We start from the raw sequence: 15,342 nt of genomic DNA, 5'->3' as shown, positions 1-15,342 counted from the left end.
TGGTAGGCATGTGCATGGTGGATCCGTACCCAGGTCCATGACTGCATAGGTCCAGAGGAAACAGCAATTTTGCCTTGCTGAGGGGAACACAGTGCAAAACCACGATGGGTATTGACTGGGCAGATACTGAAGGGGGAAGCATTCAACCTTTCACAGCTTCTCAGATTATTATACAGCAATTAAAATAGCTCCCACCCTGCAAAAACATGCCATCAGGTAACAGGACACTCTGACTCATTAAATATACCCTTGCCAAAATCATTTCTGGAGTGTTCCAGTTTCTTGCTTGGGTCATGATGTTAAATCATTACTTGCACTCAAAATCTATGAGCCAGCTACTCACTGGATGAATAGACCCATAAACACAGCTGTGCTGGCGGCTCCCTTTTTAAAGCTTTTCTCCAAGCATTTGGCTTGACTTTTAGAAATAGCCTGTTTCTTTTGCACAGCTTCTCATCTCCAAAGCATGACCCCCTTGCTGAAATCTGGTTGTGAAATACGACTTTTCCATTCACCTGCTAGAAGTGGGATGCTTTCTGTGCAAGCTGGGTGTCATGGCACAGTATTTTATTCCTACTGTTTGGTGATTTAAGGCTCTCAGCAGAAGGCTGCGCCATGATGTGCTTCTGTCTTCTCTGCTTGCCTGTCTCTTCCTAGAGAAAGCTTCCATTTCCATCTGTGTAGGGGTTTTTTAACCACTGCATATGTCCATGAGCAGGGGGCAGGCATGGAGATGTGTATAATAGTGTTTACACCTCCCTTAAAATACTCCAATGCTAGATGCAAGTTTCTTCACATTTATAAGTTAAATAACCTTTTAGTTGTAGACCTGTATTTCATACAACTACTCCACTTCTGAGAAACCAGAAGGAAAACAAGTTTTGCCTCATCTGAGCCCAGGGTAAGTTTTTCCTGGCAGATTTCAGTAGCATCACAGAAAATCCTTTGGAGGTATGACACCAAACATTTGCAGCTTGTGCCTCAGATTTTAAAATTAATTTTACCTACTGGACATTGTTTTGGTCTAGGGTAACTTTTGTAATCAGCAATTTTTACTTATGTTTATTACCTATGCTGCGTTGCTTAAGGGAAAACAAAAAGTAAGTAGCAGACATTTTATTAATTTAAATTGATATGAATTTATTATTTACATCAGAAACTATGGTTGCTCTGCTAACCCCTCCAGAGCAGGCTGGCTCATCCACATAACATGTGCGCTGTATCTTCTCTAGCACCTGTCATGACCCTCCTAGTCCTAAGGCACAGTTATAATTTCTCATATGCTTTTAGTTTGCTGGCAGCTCCTGAAGTGTAGCAGAGGGGTGTCACGAAACTGAAAGTGAGTCACACGGGGTCACCAGCGAGTGTGGCAATCCTCTTGGAAGAGTTTCTTGCAACAGTCCAGGCAATCACACCTGGCACTAGCTAATCCATTTAGTCTGTCCCTGGGGCCATATTTGGACTTTGTTCAGGAAGAAGAGGTTGATTCTCTCAAAAAGAAGACCCAAAAGTGAGCATTGATACAGTGTGGATGCTCAGCAGACCTGGATAATTGAGCTATCACATGGTGCTGATGTGCAGAGGGCATGGGACTGCCCTGAGCTGCTCCAGGGATCAAAGCTGGCAGAGGGTTTCACTGGCTGGGAATGGACAGGATGTGTACCTTCCCCTGCTCTCTCACAGGTCAGATGGAGGTGCAGCACAGGCAGTGGTCCAGCACTTCCTCCACCAGGAATCTCTTCCCTCTATGCGTATCTGCAGCTCCTCCTCAAGAGACAAGAGCTAAGTAGTTATGGCTTGTTGAGATTCTTTTAAAAACAAAACCCACAGTTCTGGTGGAGAGCATACCTGATTAGAGCCAAAAGTGTTCTTTTAAGAACTCACAGCTTCAATATAACTTTCATGTCCAATATATAATTTATAGGCCAAACCAAGAAAAAGAACTGTTCCAAAGCAAGGCAGAGAATGCACCTGAGTTGTGAGACCCCAGCAACAACCTGTGCCCCAGCTACAACAGGTGGGGCTCGTGTGCCGCTCCACAGTGAACTGCAGCATGTTCCTTTTCCCCAAGCCACATCTCCAACTGCTGGTTCCCCTTTATGAGCTGAGAATTGACTCCAGGTTTTATAATACATTGTGGTCCCAGCCTGGCAGGCACTTAGAGAAAATCCTAATAGGTACTGATGAGTTCTCTTTTCTCCTATTATAAATTTTCCCTGCTTTCATGCTGTTCCTTATTTTCTTTGGTAAGGCCAGTCTAAATGTGTAATTATATTCATTCTGGCTGTGCAATTGAGGAAGTGTTGGCTTTCCTGTTCTGATGAGAAACAAGAGTATTGTTTGATATTAAACAGTACATTGTTTTGGTGTTTTTGCTTCTTTTGAGTGTGAGGACATCAGAAACAAAGCCCTACAATGGGATAATAAATAAAGTGGGTTTTCCCTTTGCTAAAATAAAGGCACAGTAGTGTGCAGTACATTAGCTGTCAGGGGTTTCCAAACCACCAGGCAGACAACTCCTGAGATTGTTTCCTTATTAAAAGACATCATCTACTCTTCAGAATTCTACTTGTCCTAGGTGTCACTTCCTTGTTCCATTAAAAGGTCAGCTATTCCTGAATATGTCTCTTGTGTTACTATTGCCTTAAAATTAGGTACTATTATAAAGAGCAACTGAAAAATCAAAAGCAATAAGAGAAAAACAATTTTCCTTTAAGCTATTCCTCCTGTGCATTGTCCTCTTCTTGAGAAGGTGGTGAGGAAGGAAAGGTGCTCTCTCTGGAGACAATGCTTCTATGAATGAACTGAGAATAGCAAGAGCAGTACCCAGGATTTTCCATACCTGTCCCCCTCTCTCAGAAGTATAAAAATTCTTTTTGCTCTAGGCCACACTTTTAGATGTTTTCATTATTTCTTCCATGGCATTCCAGTAACTTTATATTTCCATCTGTAGTATACTTAAGGAAACCTAAATTTAATGTTTTTTAAAGACAGAAGGACCATTTTAGGTCTAGGTTAAAAAATGTTATGTGCTTAAGGAAATGAAAGTGCAGCATAGTCTCAGAAAATTGATTTTTTCTCAGGGTTAGAAAATAACTCTGCTTTTTTGATAAGGTTTCTGTGACTTGGGCAATAGAGTAATTAAAGTTTGTGTCTGAAAGGCAGAAGTGGTTCTTTATGTTTTTGTTTTAAGATGTGGGTATTTAAAATCAGACCTCCCCAGGCCAGTATCTAGGCACCCATATAGTCTTCAAAGGCTCTTGAGCATGCTTAGTTCCTACTTATCCCAGTGTGAATTTGACATACAAGGACTAGAGGATTTAGTGTCATAGCTGGCCAATCTATGAATAACTCAATTTATTAAATCTCCTCTTCTACAATATTGCCACAGGAATGCAGAGCAATTCCAGCTCCAGCCCATGTCCCCAGCAACTCCCATCCTCCCAGCCTTTGCATTTCTCCTGTGCTCCCCTTTGCACCCTGTTCTGCGGGCTGAGTGACTGCTGGGTGCCGTGGGTGCCCTCACCTGCACAGTGTAGAGCCCTGCTGGCCACTGCTTCTCAGGGTGGAGGAAAAGCTCGGCTCTGGCTGCCTCTCCCTCAGCTGCATACAAATGTAATCTCTCTCAGTCAAGGCTGTGTGAACTCTGAGACCTCTCTCCACCCTCAAGTGGCTTGGCTGCAGCTGGCCCACAGGTCCACAAATGGGAATGCGGAGATGGAAGACGGGCAGACATGGCAAAAGTTTGTAGGCCTGGGGTGGGGGCATGGTGTGGGACAATTTTTAGGAAACCAGGATGGGAACACCACACATTCAGCAAAACCAGGAATGGCATATAAGTGTTAGGATGTGCAAACAGGGAAATTAACTTGGGAAAAGACAACGAGTCTATTTATTGCCTGTTTGTTCAGTTACAGCAGCAAATGCTGTTTGTCTTCTGTGCCAAAATGCACTCCCTCCCCTTCCAAATTTTACAGCAGTTTCTATCTGTGAGCTTTAAGTGTCACAGCAGCTTTACTGTTGGAGCTCCTGCTGTAAACCAGAGTGCCTTTAGCCACTTAACCATGAGCTACTGCTGGACTTCGCTCACTTCGGCGTGCTAACCTTTGGCCAGCTGAGGTAGGAGAGGAGCTGGTTGCTCTTGGCAAAACACGGTCACAAGTGTACCCAGGGAGGAACCTTTTGTAACATGCCCTTTAATCAGCTCCAATCATCATTAGGGGTTGTAATGATTTAGGTTCCCTTGATAGTTTCAGTAAAAGAGCATCTGAAAGCACGAGGTCTGTCCTGCTGCATCTCCGTGACCTACGAAGTCCCTGGCTGAGTTCTCGAAGGAGCGGACGGCTGGTGCTGGGGACACGGTGTTGACAGAGGCACGGGGTGTGCGGCAGCTTAGCAGGACACCAGCCCACTTCTGCCAGCCGGCTGAGCAACGACCTGTAGGTTAGTAACGTCCCTCGCGGTGACATTATGGTCATGGTTATTTCCTGTGGTCTTTAGAAGGGGTCAGAGGGAGCTTGGTCAGTGAGACACCTGTTTCAACCTCTTAGGGAGGAGTAAACGCCCTAAAACACTATGTAAGTGTTCATAGAGGAGGAGGTTATGGAAGATCCTGTTTCAAAGAAATCTGTCTTGGTCACTAAATGCAGGAGACCATCTTAAACTTTAGATGGGAAAGATTTTCCTTTTGTGAAGCTGACTATGCTCTGAGCACAACTGAGTAATCCCGCTACAAATGGGCAATTGTTGGAGGGTTCCGTTCTTCCAGGTTGTGCTCTCCTGTGCTGGGGAGGTGTACACAGCATGTACAGCAACCCTCACTCTGTACTCAGTTGCTCTTTTCATGTTATGTTTAATCTTCTAAGGCAATCAATAACAGACCAAAAGTAACCTTTTCAAGTCTATAAAATGGTCTTTTCAGGAGTAAATGGACAAAGTCAAAATATTACATTTTTTCCTCTCTGAAATGATGCAGCTCATTGACTGCATAAAGAAATTACTTTTATTATTTTGTTGGTATCATCAATATACTCGAGGAAATTATGTGAAAGACAATTTTAATCCACTTAGATTTCACTTTTAGCAATAATTGTTCCCAAAAGAATTGAGAATTTCCAAAAAAAAGTAATCTAAAGCCTCAGTAGGACCTTAGTACTCTTCATTGTTCTTGTGGCACATCTTCAGAAAAAGGTTTTGCTTCATTTTTCAAAGACCAGAAATTAAAACAAGGCACATGTCACCACCTGATGGCTTTATTTGCATATTCTGGAATGTGCTGTCTTGTACATAACACCAGTTTCATACCATGAAACATATGAGAAGTCAAATTAAATCCCTGATGTAACATTGTGCTTGTCAAGTGTGATGATGTGGCACCACGAATATATTGGCTTCCTTCAGATAAACTTATACACAACAAAATTTCAACCAGCTCTTTACATACACCCCTACACACAAGCAGAGCAAATAGTTCCTTCTACAGATAGACCTCATGAGTGATGTGGAAGTCTTAAGTATTTGGACACGTGAAGGACAGGTGACAAACTGGCTGTTGCCACATTAATCTGTGTACTAGACAACAATATATTACATCTTCATATTCAGACATTCTGTGCTAAATCATGTACTGGTGAAACAAGTGGGGTCAGACTGATACAAACTGCAAAAAATGTCTTTATTTTTCTTTTGGAATACTCTCCAGCAATGTAGTAGGAAGGGCAACGTCCTCAAACGTAGGTCTCTGCTTACCTCCAGTGGTGCTCTGAAGACAGGACAACACTAGAAAGGTCAGATTTCAACCATCTTAGCTTTCATGGAGACTGTAGCAGCTCTTTGTCTGTATATTTGGTAACACTCTTACCTTTAAAATGTAACTTGTATGTATTTCCACCAATTAAATGTACTTCCTTTAAGATTACCTTGCTTGTTTTTAAGACGGGAAAAGTCACTGTCCTAATTATTTGCTTGTTTGTTTTTGGTTTAATTTTGTTTTGGTTTGTTTGGGGGTTGGGAGGGGGTGTTGGTTTTTTGTTTGTTTGTGGGTTTTTTCAAAAAAAAAAAAAAAAGAGTATCTCTGCAGGATTGTGGTCATTTGTCACTCATTTAACCCACTGACAAGCTGCAATTTCCTGTTTAATTGCAGATGTCTCCTTGCAAACAGCTCCTATCTCAGGTGCACAGTGAGCATTATTTCTGCCCAGCATTTGAGGACAGTAGTTCCCATGGGTTACATCTTTGCTAAAAACAAAACATGCTGGGATGTCTTCCCTAAACCCAAAGACAGCACAGCAGACAACCTTTTAGATGAAGTCTTCTCCTTCCCTCCAAAACGTGGTGGCCTTTCCTACTACAGTCCCTACCTCAGGCAGTTCCAGGGTCTACATGCATCCACCCTGCAGAAAATAAGAAATCTGTGAGATAAATAGAGCAGAGCTGAGAGTGCACATACTGCTCAGATGAGATGATTTTGTATCTCCTGCCCTTCCTTCAGCCAAAGTAGAAGTATCTCTGTCTCAGGACCTTTTCATGCAGCTTCTGAATGTGAACTTAAGGATTTGGTTGTTGCCAATTTGGAAATGTCCTCTTGGAAATACAAACCTTCCCTTAGAGATAGGAAGTGTGCCCCTTGAGACACACCTCCCACTTAGGTGATGTCAGTGTCTCAAGACATTTTCTTTACTGAGGAAGAGAAACAGCAATTTAACTAATGGATTTATTAATTACAGCCATTCAGATCATTTTTCTCATTCCCAAATATTTTAGCTATTGTGGTCCTTGAAATCATAAACACTTCACCTGTTTTATCTTGTTAAATATCTATTGAGGATCTTTCTTTGAGAAAGAAGTGTTATATAGCAGAAGTGTAGTCCTGTAAAAATCACCTTCCTGTGATTACTGAGAGCTTCCCACTAACACATCCCTTGAGAACTTTCAAGTTTCAAGGCTGGCTTTACCCTACAGGGTGCACTGGGCAGCTCTGGCATTCAGGGATGATGCCCAAGAACCCCACACCAGTGGTGGGCCCCAGCCCATGTGCAGCCGCAGAGGTGAAAGTGCCCCTTTACTACTTAAGCATGTTTGGTTTGGGTGGGTGATTCTATCACAGGGTTTGTAAAGTTCCTATCAATAGTCACCAATGTTAGACTTTGGCTTGGTATAGACATAGCTCTAGGGCTTGCCTGTGTTGTAGATAATATGTTTGGTGGAATAACAGGCAAATCCATCCTGTTTCCCACACTGCAGAAGCACATCGTAGACTGGCAACATAACTGAAGTCACCTCAAACTGGGATGGGACACAGTGGCTTGGGAGCAGCATGCTGGCAGATGGTTTCTGGTTGGCTGCTGAGAAGAAATCTCAGCTGAAGGCAGGTTTGCAGCCCCAGTCCTGCCTGCCCACAGCAAAGGTCAGCAGTGGAGAGGAGCAGACAGGATGCAGACACTGGCAGAGGAGGAGCCAAGGTGCTGGGCTGAGGTTAGGTACGGCAAGAGCACGTGACAACATTGGGCGAATCCATGCTGGACCACAGGGACAAAGTCCACGGTGCCAACACATGGCCATGAGCCAAGAGATGTGACCCTGGTCCTGACTCATGGCAGCACCCACCACCAATGGGTGACTCAGTCACAGCAGCTTTTTTCCTTGTGAAGTCCCATCACAGCTGTTCTGACAAGCGTAGGGCTGGTATAAAGCTTAGTCTGCTAACACAGACTTCTCTGGAAATGATGCCTTTGCTGTGCATGGCAGTTCAGACTCCGTTGACATCATCAAAAGTTGCTTTTTCTAATCCTGATAATAAATCAGTTTTCTGAAAAATGGAAGTTGTGAACATGTAATAAAATATAAGAGTCCTCCAGGACCTTCAGCCTTTCAATACCTACAGAACTGAAATTCACCAGCTGCATACAAACTTATAAAGAGTAACAGTTAGCTGCTCTACACTCTGGTCTCTCTGAATGGTTCAGTAAGCTCCTTGCTGTTACAGAAAGGCTCTCATCTATCCCACTGTGGAATCTCACTGGCTTCTCCAGAGAAGGAGCTGTGCTGCGAAACTAGATTAAGCAGGTTTCAAAAGAAACCTTTCCCCTGTTTTCCCGTGAATTTGCTCAGTGTTGTGACTCAACAAAAGCTTTAAGCCAGAAATGCTGGCAGAAGGACAAGGTCCCACCTTCTTTTTCCCCTCTGCCAGCACAGGTGCTCAGGTGGTGTGGGTGCATGGTGCAGCCACACAAACACTTGTGGCAGCACATGCACAGGATGCAGAGTGGCTGCAGGAAGAATGGAGTGGGACCCTACCCTAGGCAACACCAGTTTAACGTGTTTGTGAGACTGTGGTGTGAAACAGTGGTCCTGAGCAGCCACATCACGCTACTGAGGGCAAAGGCTTTTTCTCGTAGAGTGTTTTATTTACCCTAGGACGGAAAGGCAATTATCATATTAACCTCTCTTGTAGACATGTCTATCCAAAACCCTCCCTGTATTTATTACAATGGGAAGCAAACATGCCACAGAAATGTAATGGCTATGGTTATATAAAAAAACTTCAGGATTTGCTGATTTCCTTCTCTTTTTTTATGTGCTATTTAAAATCTGTTCCACCCCATTGGTTTATTCAGTATCTGTCTTCTCAGATTTTGGAACCTAAAACCTACTTTTAGTTTTAAATAAAAGCACAACATTGCACATGGGGAAACTGAGCCTACTCTTTAGGGTGATCCTCTGTGCTGACTTTCCTTGCAGAATGACAATAAAGTGCTTGCTAAAAATAAAACAAGACCTTTGCCTAATGACAATTATTAGGGCAACTCTCACTGCCCATGAACCAGAGAAGCCTAGGATTAAAAAACAGAAGGGGAAAGCCCAAGGTGTCCCTCAAAAAATTTCTCCTTTTTGAGACTCCACTTCCAGGGCTGTGACTTTGTCATATCCATGGTGGGATGGGGTATTTGGCTGGCTGGCAGAGCAGACAAGGAGTCCATCTTTGAAAGGGCATTTGCTGGGAATCTTCTGTGATGTGGCAAGATAAAGGTCAAAGCACTGACATAGGTTATGCATAGAAAGGGTTTTGGTGTGAGAGAACTTGTAAAGCTGTTGTCTCCAGGTGTTTACCTGGGTGCCTAAATACCTCTGAAAATCTCTTGAAACAGTATAGTGAAGCTGATTTGAGACATACAATTAGATGCATGTTTGTTGTATACTATCCACCTGAAAAAAAAATGAAGTGTTGTGGTGCCTGTTACTGACGTGTTCACTAAAGTATCTCCCCAGGTTTTGCTCTTCAGTAGCTTAGGAAAATCAGGAAATGAAAAATTCTGCTGTATCAACTCACATTGTGTAAGAACAGGTGTAAAAGAGTGTTACTCATTTAAATAAAGTGGTATTGTCTCTTTAGACCTTCAAATAGGCAATAAAATGGATCTATAAACGTGTGGGAACCTGTTCCACCAAATACAAAGTGGTTTTGTTAAAAAGAGAAGGAAATGAAAGAAAGGGGGGGTGGGGGGAAATGCTGTCTGTTACATGATGAGATCCTAATTTTTGTGGCTGTGTTATGCCTGAGAATGGGCTTATGTGTGAATATACTGATAAACCATACAGACTTTCTGAAACTGAGATTAGAGACCTTGCTGGTCACTCTTAAATTCCTGTGACCTTTCGGTGAAATATTTTACTTGGCACATTCTCTTCTCATTACACTGCAGTCTCTCAGTAGCTTTTGAAGACCAAATAAAAACATAAAGGCCAACCCACTGCTCGCTCCTTACTCTCCCTTCTCCTTTCACTTGTTCATGTCTGCACCATTACATGATGCTAAGCTGCCATCATGAAATATCTACTAAAACCTGCTTACTATCACAATCAGAAAAAATACTCACTCTCATCCAGACAATGACATCACCCCAATAAGATGATGAGGCTGTGGTCAGCCTCTGGATCTCTCAAAACGTCTGGGTTTGATCTTTCTAAAAATCTCAGAAAGCAGATCCAGTGCTTTACTAGTGCATGTCATCACATTGAGGACCCCAGTACACCCCATCAGCAAAGGCACTTCATGTGTCTGGTTGTAGAAAAGAGACAGATGATGGGAAGCACACCAACTCCTTGGGAGTCTTTTCTGCATAAGGGAGAAGGTTCCCATTGACAGACATTAGCATATTCCAGTGAATCTCACTTTTTTTCTTAAAATATCCAGCTTTTCCAACTACTGTATTCAGGAGAATAATTATTTAGGAAAAAACTTTCACCTGCAATCCCACCACAAAAAAAAAATAAAAGGAAATGGAAGGTTTATGGGAAACATGGGCATGGTCTGTACTGTTGCCTTTCACATCTCTTGGATTTGGCCCCTGCTTCACTGTCAGTAATCAAAAAGATGAAACAACTAAATATTTGCAAAATTATTGTTACATAGGGTGAGTTTTCGCCATCGTAGCCAACCTGTACATTAGGAGAGAAGTTGTGCTTATATTTTCACAGCCAAGAAGTGGATGCTGTATGAGGAGAGGAGCATAGGGTGTATACAGAATCCATCATTTCTTCTGCTTAAATGGCTCTGCCCTTAACACTTTTCCACTCTGCCTTAGGTGTCATCATAAAGAGGTGCATGAAGAGTTCTGCAATCATTATAAACACTGTGTGCATGAAGTCAAAAGAGACAAGGTGCCTAATGTTAGGGAAAGCTAGGAGATGCACTTGCAGAATTCTGCCCAACTTTCTTAAGTTTCTCATAAAATTACAGCCTGCAGGACAAATTAATATATTTTTAAATTCTGCCACTGGGGATGCTAACACCTCAGAATAACCTGCACCTTGATCTTCTGAAGTTCATTGCTTTAAGCAATAGTGGGAAAATAGCCTGAACACTAACAACAAGCTGCAGCTAAAAGCGAAAGTATGAAATGAAAGCCAAGTGTTTGAGCAGCCTCCTTGTGTGATCCTAATTGACATGGTATATTGAAGAGCCTTCTAAAAATCATCTCGCTAGCATCAATGCTTTTTCATTCCACTTATATAGAGTAGTCTTCTCTGGACATTTAAGTACATGCACAGTTGCATGGGCTGGGGAGTTTTTTTGCATTTTTTTCTCTTCTCTTTCGGCTGGGCTATCTGCACAGACCACATGCAACACAGACAAACTCACTTTACAATGTTTATGGTTCAAAGGTTGGTTTGTTTTCAAACAGAAAAATGCAAAGCAAGAGAAAGATACTGATTTTAAAAACCAATTAATCTGGTAAAATTCTGCAAATTCATACCTGCTGTATTTTTTATACTTACTTCCCTATAGAGATCAGTGGGATTGAGACATGGATCTAATTGTGTTAGAATCTCCTAGATTTTATCCCAAATTTTGAGACTCATTCCTTCCATAGTCTTGGGCAAATTTCTTAAATTTCTATGCTGCAGCTTCCCTGCCTTTAGGGAGTACCTGCTTCTCTGCAGCTCTTGTAGCTAACATTTGCAGAGATGAATTGTAAAGCTGAAAGACTTCAGTAGACCAGGGCTGCAGACACTTTGGGACTTGGATCCGGGCTGCAGGTGTGTTTGTACAGTGCCTAACACACCAGAGCCAGAGCACAGTGGATAAACAAGTATAAAAAGCCAGAACAGCAATCACCTGTTGGTTTGCAGTGTAAGTAGAGCAGCTCTCCTTCCTGTTCACCCACAGAAACTGCCACAAAGGTACTTCTTTTGCCAGTCTTCACCATATTCCACATTCCTCTCTCTAACCTGGAGCTTCCTAGTTTTAGAACTCTTATGCCTACACCTGTTGACTTCCCTACCCCTCTTCCCTATGGACGAACCTCTGACTTAGCAGCATAAGGATGTCTCTTATGTTTTACGTGCCCAGACTAAAGCACTCAGAGGTCAAGAATAAATTATTATGTAAAACCATCTTATACAAACTGCCAGTGCTTCTTCTGCAGAATCCACTCCCGTTTATGGTTTGTCATTAAGAGGTTAATACACTTGTCCTTGCACTTGGGGCTGCCCTGAGGTTGTTGCATGTGTGACGCTGTTTGGACTAAGCTTTACTATATGGGGGGGGGGGGGGGGGGGGGGAACCAGAAAAAAAAAGAAAGAAAAATAGGAACGGCAATACCAGTAAAAACAACTAGAAAAGGACTGAAAGTCATAATTGTTTTGCTTCTGCAATATGTTGTTTGCTTTTCACCTCCTTTAGGCAGTGTCCTTTCCCTGAAATTAGCCATCTTCCAAGGCATCCCCTGCTCCCTCTTCTCCTGCCGGCTGGCTGTGCACACTACTTGCCAACCAGGCAAATCCATCAACCAAAGAGTGTTTCGGAGTGGTTCCTCCTCTTGGCTGCTTGAGAAGGTGTGTTGTTTGCTTTGCCTAAGTGCTCCCGGGGCCTAATGCTCCGTTGTTATGTACAGACCATTTCTGCTGCCATGAATCATGTTTTACCACCCCTTTGCTTTTACTTCTGCACTGGGTGCTTTTTTTTCTTTCAAGCAAACACATTGGAGTTCCGTGTTTACCGCTGAAATGGTGCATGTCAGGTACACAGCACAGGCTGAGTTATTCCTACCGTCCCAGCGCTGACATGATCAGTAAATCTGCCTCTCACTCCAGGAGCTGCAGACCCTTTGTTTTTCTTACAACCAAAGGTAAATTGATTCAGTATAAACCGAAATAATTTTGCCAGACACATATAAAGAAAGAAAAAAAATTTTCACTGAAAAAGCCTCATGCCATCAAGCAAAATATGCCCTTTTCTTATCTTATCTGTTGTGAGTAACCCAAACTATTTGCACAACGCCTTGTGCTAGGAAGGAGTTGTTTGTACATGTTTCACTCCCTTTTTTCCAAGTTTTGAATTTTGAATGAAATCTTTCTCTTCAAATTCCTCCTACCTGCAAAAATGTTGCAGTTTCTCTTTCTTGTGCTTACCTGAAGGTTGGACCTAGCCCTCCCTTCAAAGATCCCTTCGTTGCAGATGGTTTTCTATTAATCTTCAAACCACTTTGGAGAGCTCTCTGTGTCTGGCAGCACTAACATCCCCTCTCCCTCCCGTCCCACCCACTTAGCCTCAGCCTAAGAGCCCTTAACAAATGACTCCCAAGGAATTTAAATGGCTAACGCTCGCTGGCCAATAAAGAGATGCATAAACTGTATAACCAGGTTACACGGCTTTTGCCATTAGGGAGAAAGGTTGCTCAGGCAAAGGCGCAAGTCGTCTTAACCTGTTGCACTTCGGTCGCAGGACCAGAGAGGTAAGGGAAATCTTGTTTGCTCTGTAGGGCTTTTTATCTGGTTTTTATTTATCAGGGAATTGAGACCAAAAGTATGTCATCATCAAGGTCTTGGTTTGGGGGTTTACTTTCCTTCAGAGGGTCCTCAGGAGTTATTTGAGGAGGAAGCAACTGCTTGTAAGCTTGAACTAAGAGATCAACATGTGAATATCTAAAAGAATTTGCATAACAAACACCAAAGCAAACGTGTGAACAGTGAAAACTAAACTGCTGATATTTTAGACAGAAGAAAACAAAATCGTATTTCAAAGATATTTTTTCTACTACCTTAAATTAATGAACTGAAAGGTAGCCAATTACAACTGCTTGCCGTTGTGTTTTCAAGCAGTCTGTCTCTGCCATTGTCTGTTTGTGCTGCCTGGTTATTTTGTTCTACTTTTTCAAGAGACTGACATAAAAAAATCAAACTTTAAAAGTCGATTATCAGTTTGTGGTACAAAATTTGGGGCTTGTGGATTGAAGGTGTCCAGGAAGGTTAAGCAAGCAGGGTATGTATACAAGTATTATTGATAGAAATGAATCTATATAACTCATTCTGCATACTAAAAATTTAATAGCATATTAAGAATATCAACTTGTGGTATTATTCTATTCATATTCTGCTTAAGCAGCATGGGGAATGTGTAAGACTTGTATATGACATTGGACACGTGACACTAATCTGTTCATGCTTATTTATTTATTAATTTATTGTTTTACTGGGGCCAATGGTGATAACAATAATGAATTTTGAACTTAAACTTGAAAAAAAAAATGTAGATGTTGTAAGTAAGGTTCAGTTAAAATCAATGACAAAAATATCAGTTTGCATGTGGACCAGATGCAGCAGCTGTTCATAGTGGTGTCCTGTCCTGAGCTAGGTGGGATTGAAGCCATGCTTCAAAATGTGTGTGTAAAGGGCTCCCTCACTGTTTGCACATTCAAGCTTGCCAGTGCTCAGAGCATGTGAGGGTGTCATGGGAAAATGTTCCTGCCATTCCTTGCAGTGCTCCATGGACAGACAGGCTGGGTTGCAGAAAGGGCATCTTTTTCAATTATGTTATCACAGCTGATCTCTGAAAGCCTTCACACCCAATGCACAGTCCACAGTGGTGCCTGTTGGTGTTAGCTGATGATGTTGCACCAAGAACCTTGCCATTGTATGAAAGAGGTGAGAGAGGGTTTAATTAAATTAACGTGGTTAATCTAACAGTGCAAAACATGTCCTTTTTGCTTGTCAAGGCAAGGCCACATGACTGTCTATTAAGAGCATGTTGTAATATTGTTGGTTTGATTATTTTTCCATGTGTTTCTCATATACTGTATAACCAAGATTAGATAATGTGTTGTATAAAAATAAAGTTAACAAAGCAGTAGCCATTTTGCTACTCTTTTTAATAATTTCTATTCAATTTTGCATTTCAACTCCATTCTTTGCTGAAGAAATTATATTGAAACAAATGATCCTTGTCTTCTTTCTTCAGCTTTTAATTAAAAAAAAATAATCCCAGTTAAGGTCAACAAAAGGTGATTTTCAAATTATATCTGTCTCAAATCCCACTCCTTTTCTGAAGCGAACAGAAATTTCATTTCCAAACCATATGTATTTCCAACTGAGCTGTAATTTCAGTAGACTTATGTTGTCTTGAATTAACCCAGTGCAGGAGTGGTGCCCCCTGAGAAAGTTCCTGCCTTGGTTAAACATTTTTTTTTTATTATTTATAATATTAACCCTAGGCACAGGTAACAAGTGCTGGAAACCTCTTCCTTGTACTTGTAAACCTGGTTTCTCAATTTCAATCCAACGTTCAAAGGTCTGTACAAACTTCTTAGATCAGAGGTCAGGTACAAATTGCTGCACTTTGCAGCTCCTTTCTGCCGATATGACAGAATTTCATAGCAAAGACGACTGACTCCCATCCCCCTCTTCTCCATGCAAGGGCAACACCAGGCAGTTAAAAGCGTGATATGTACAAGTCAGCCATTGGTACCTGAGTTTAATTAATAACTAACTGGGTTTCAGTGGTGCAAGGTGCATATTATAAAAAGGGTCAAATGTCAGTGCACAAAGGGGGGGGGGGGGGGGAAA

The 15,342-nt window shown here is 42.0% G+C and overlaps 1 protein-coding gene across 6 annotated transcripts in view; it reads left to right on the top strand.

Moving 5' to 3' along the window:
• RBM47 (RNA binding motif protein 47) overlaps window positions 1-15,342 on the top strand; it is a 77,296-nt gene that overhangs the window by 41,910 nt on the left and 20,044 nt on the right. For 2 of the 6 annotated variants that reach the window (XM_027888554.1, XM_027888553.1), the window contains exon 1: window positions 13,109-13,235. The exons of 2 other annotated variants lie outside the window; for them this stretch is intronic. In XM_027888554.1, the coding sequence (XP_027744355.1) occupies window positions 13,123-13,235 (113 nt within the window). In that variant the 5' untranslated portion in view covers window positions 13,109-13,122. Of the gene's footprint in view, window positions 1-4,392; window positions 4,444-13,108; window positions 13,236-13,641; window positions 13,763-15,342 lie in introns of those variants that run through there. 2 more of the 6 variants (XM_027888557.1, XM_027888558.1) reach the window with 2 other exon arrangements.

The sequence above is a fragment of the Empidonax traillii genome, unplaced genomic scaffold (assembly GCF_003031625.1).
Source record: "Empidonax traillii isolate 1590-97213 ecotype Southwest subspecies unplaced genomic scaffold, ASM303162v1 scaffold240:size1935192, whole genome shotgun sequence".
NCBI lineage: Eukaryota > Metazoa > Chordata > Aves > Passeriformes > Tyrannidae > Empidonax > Empidonax traillii.
Note: the sequence above shows the minus strand (reverse complement) of the source record. Positions and strands in the feature narration are given on the sequence as shown.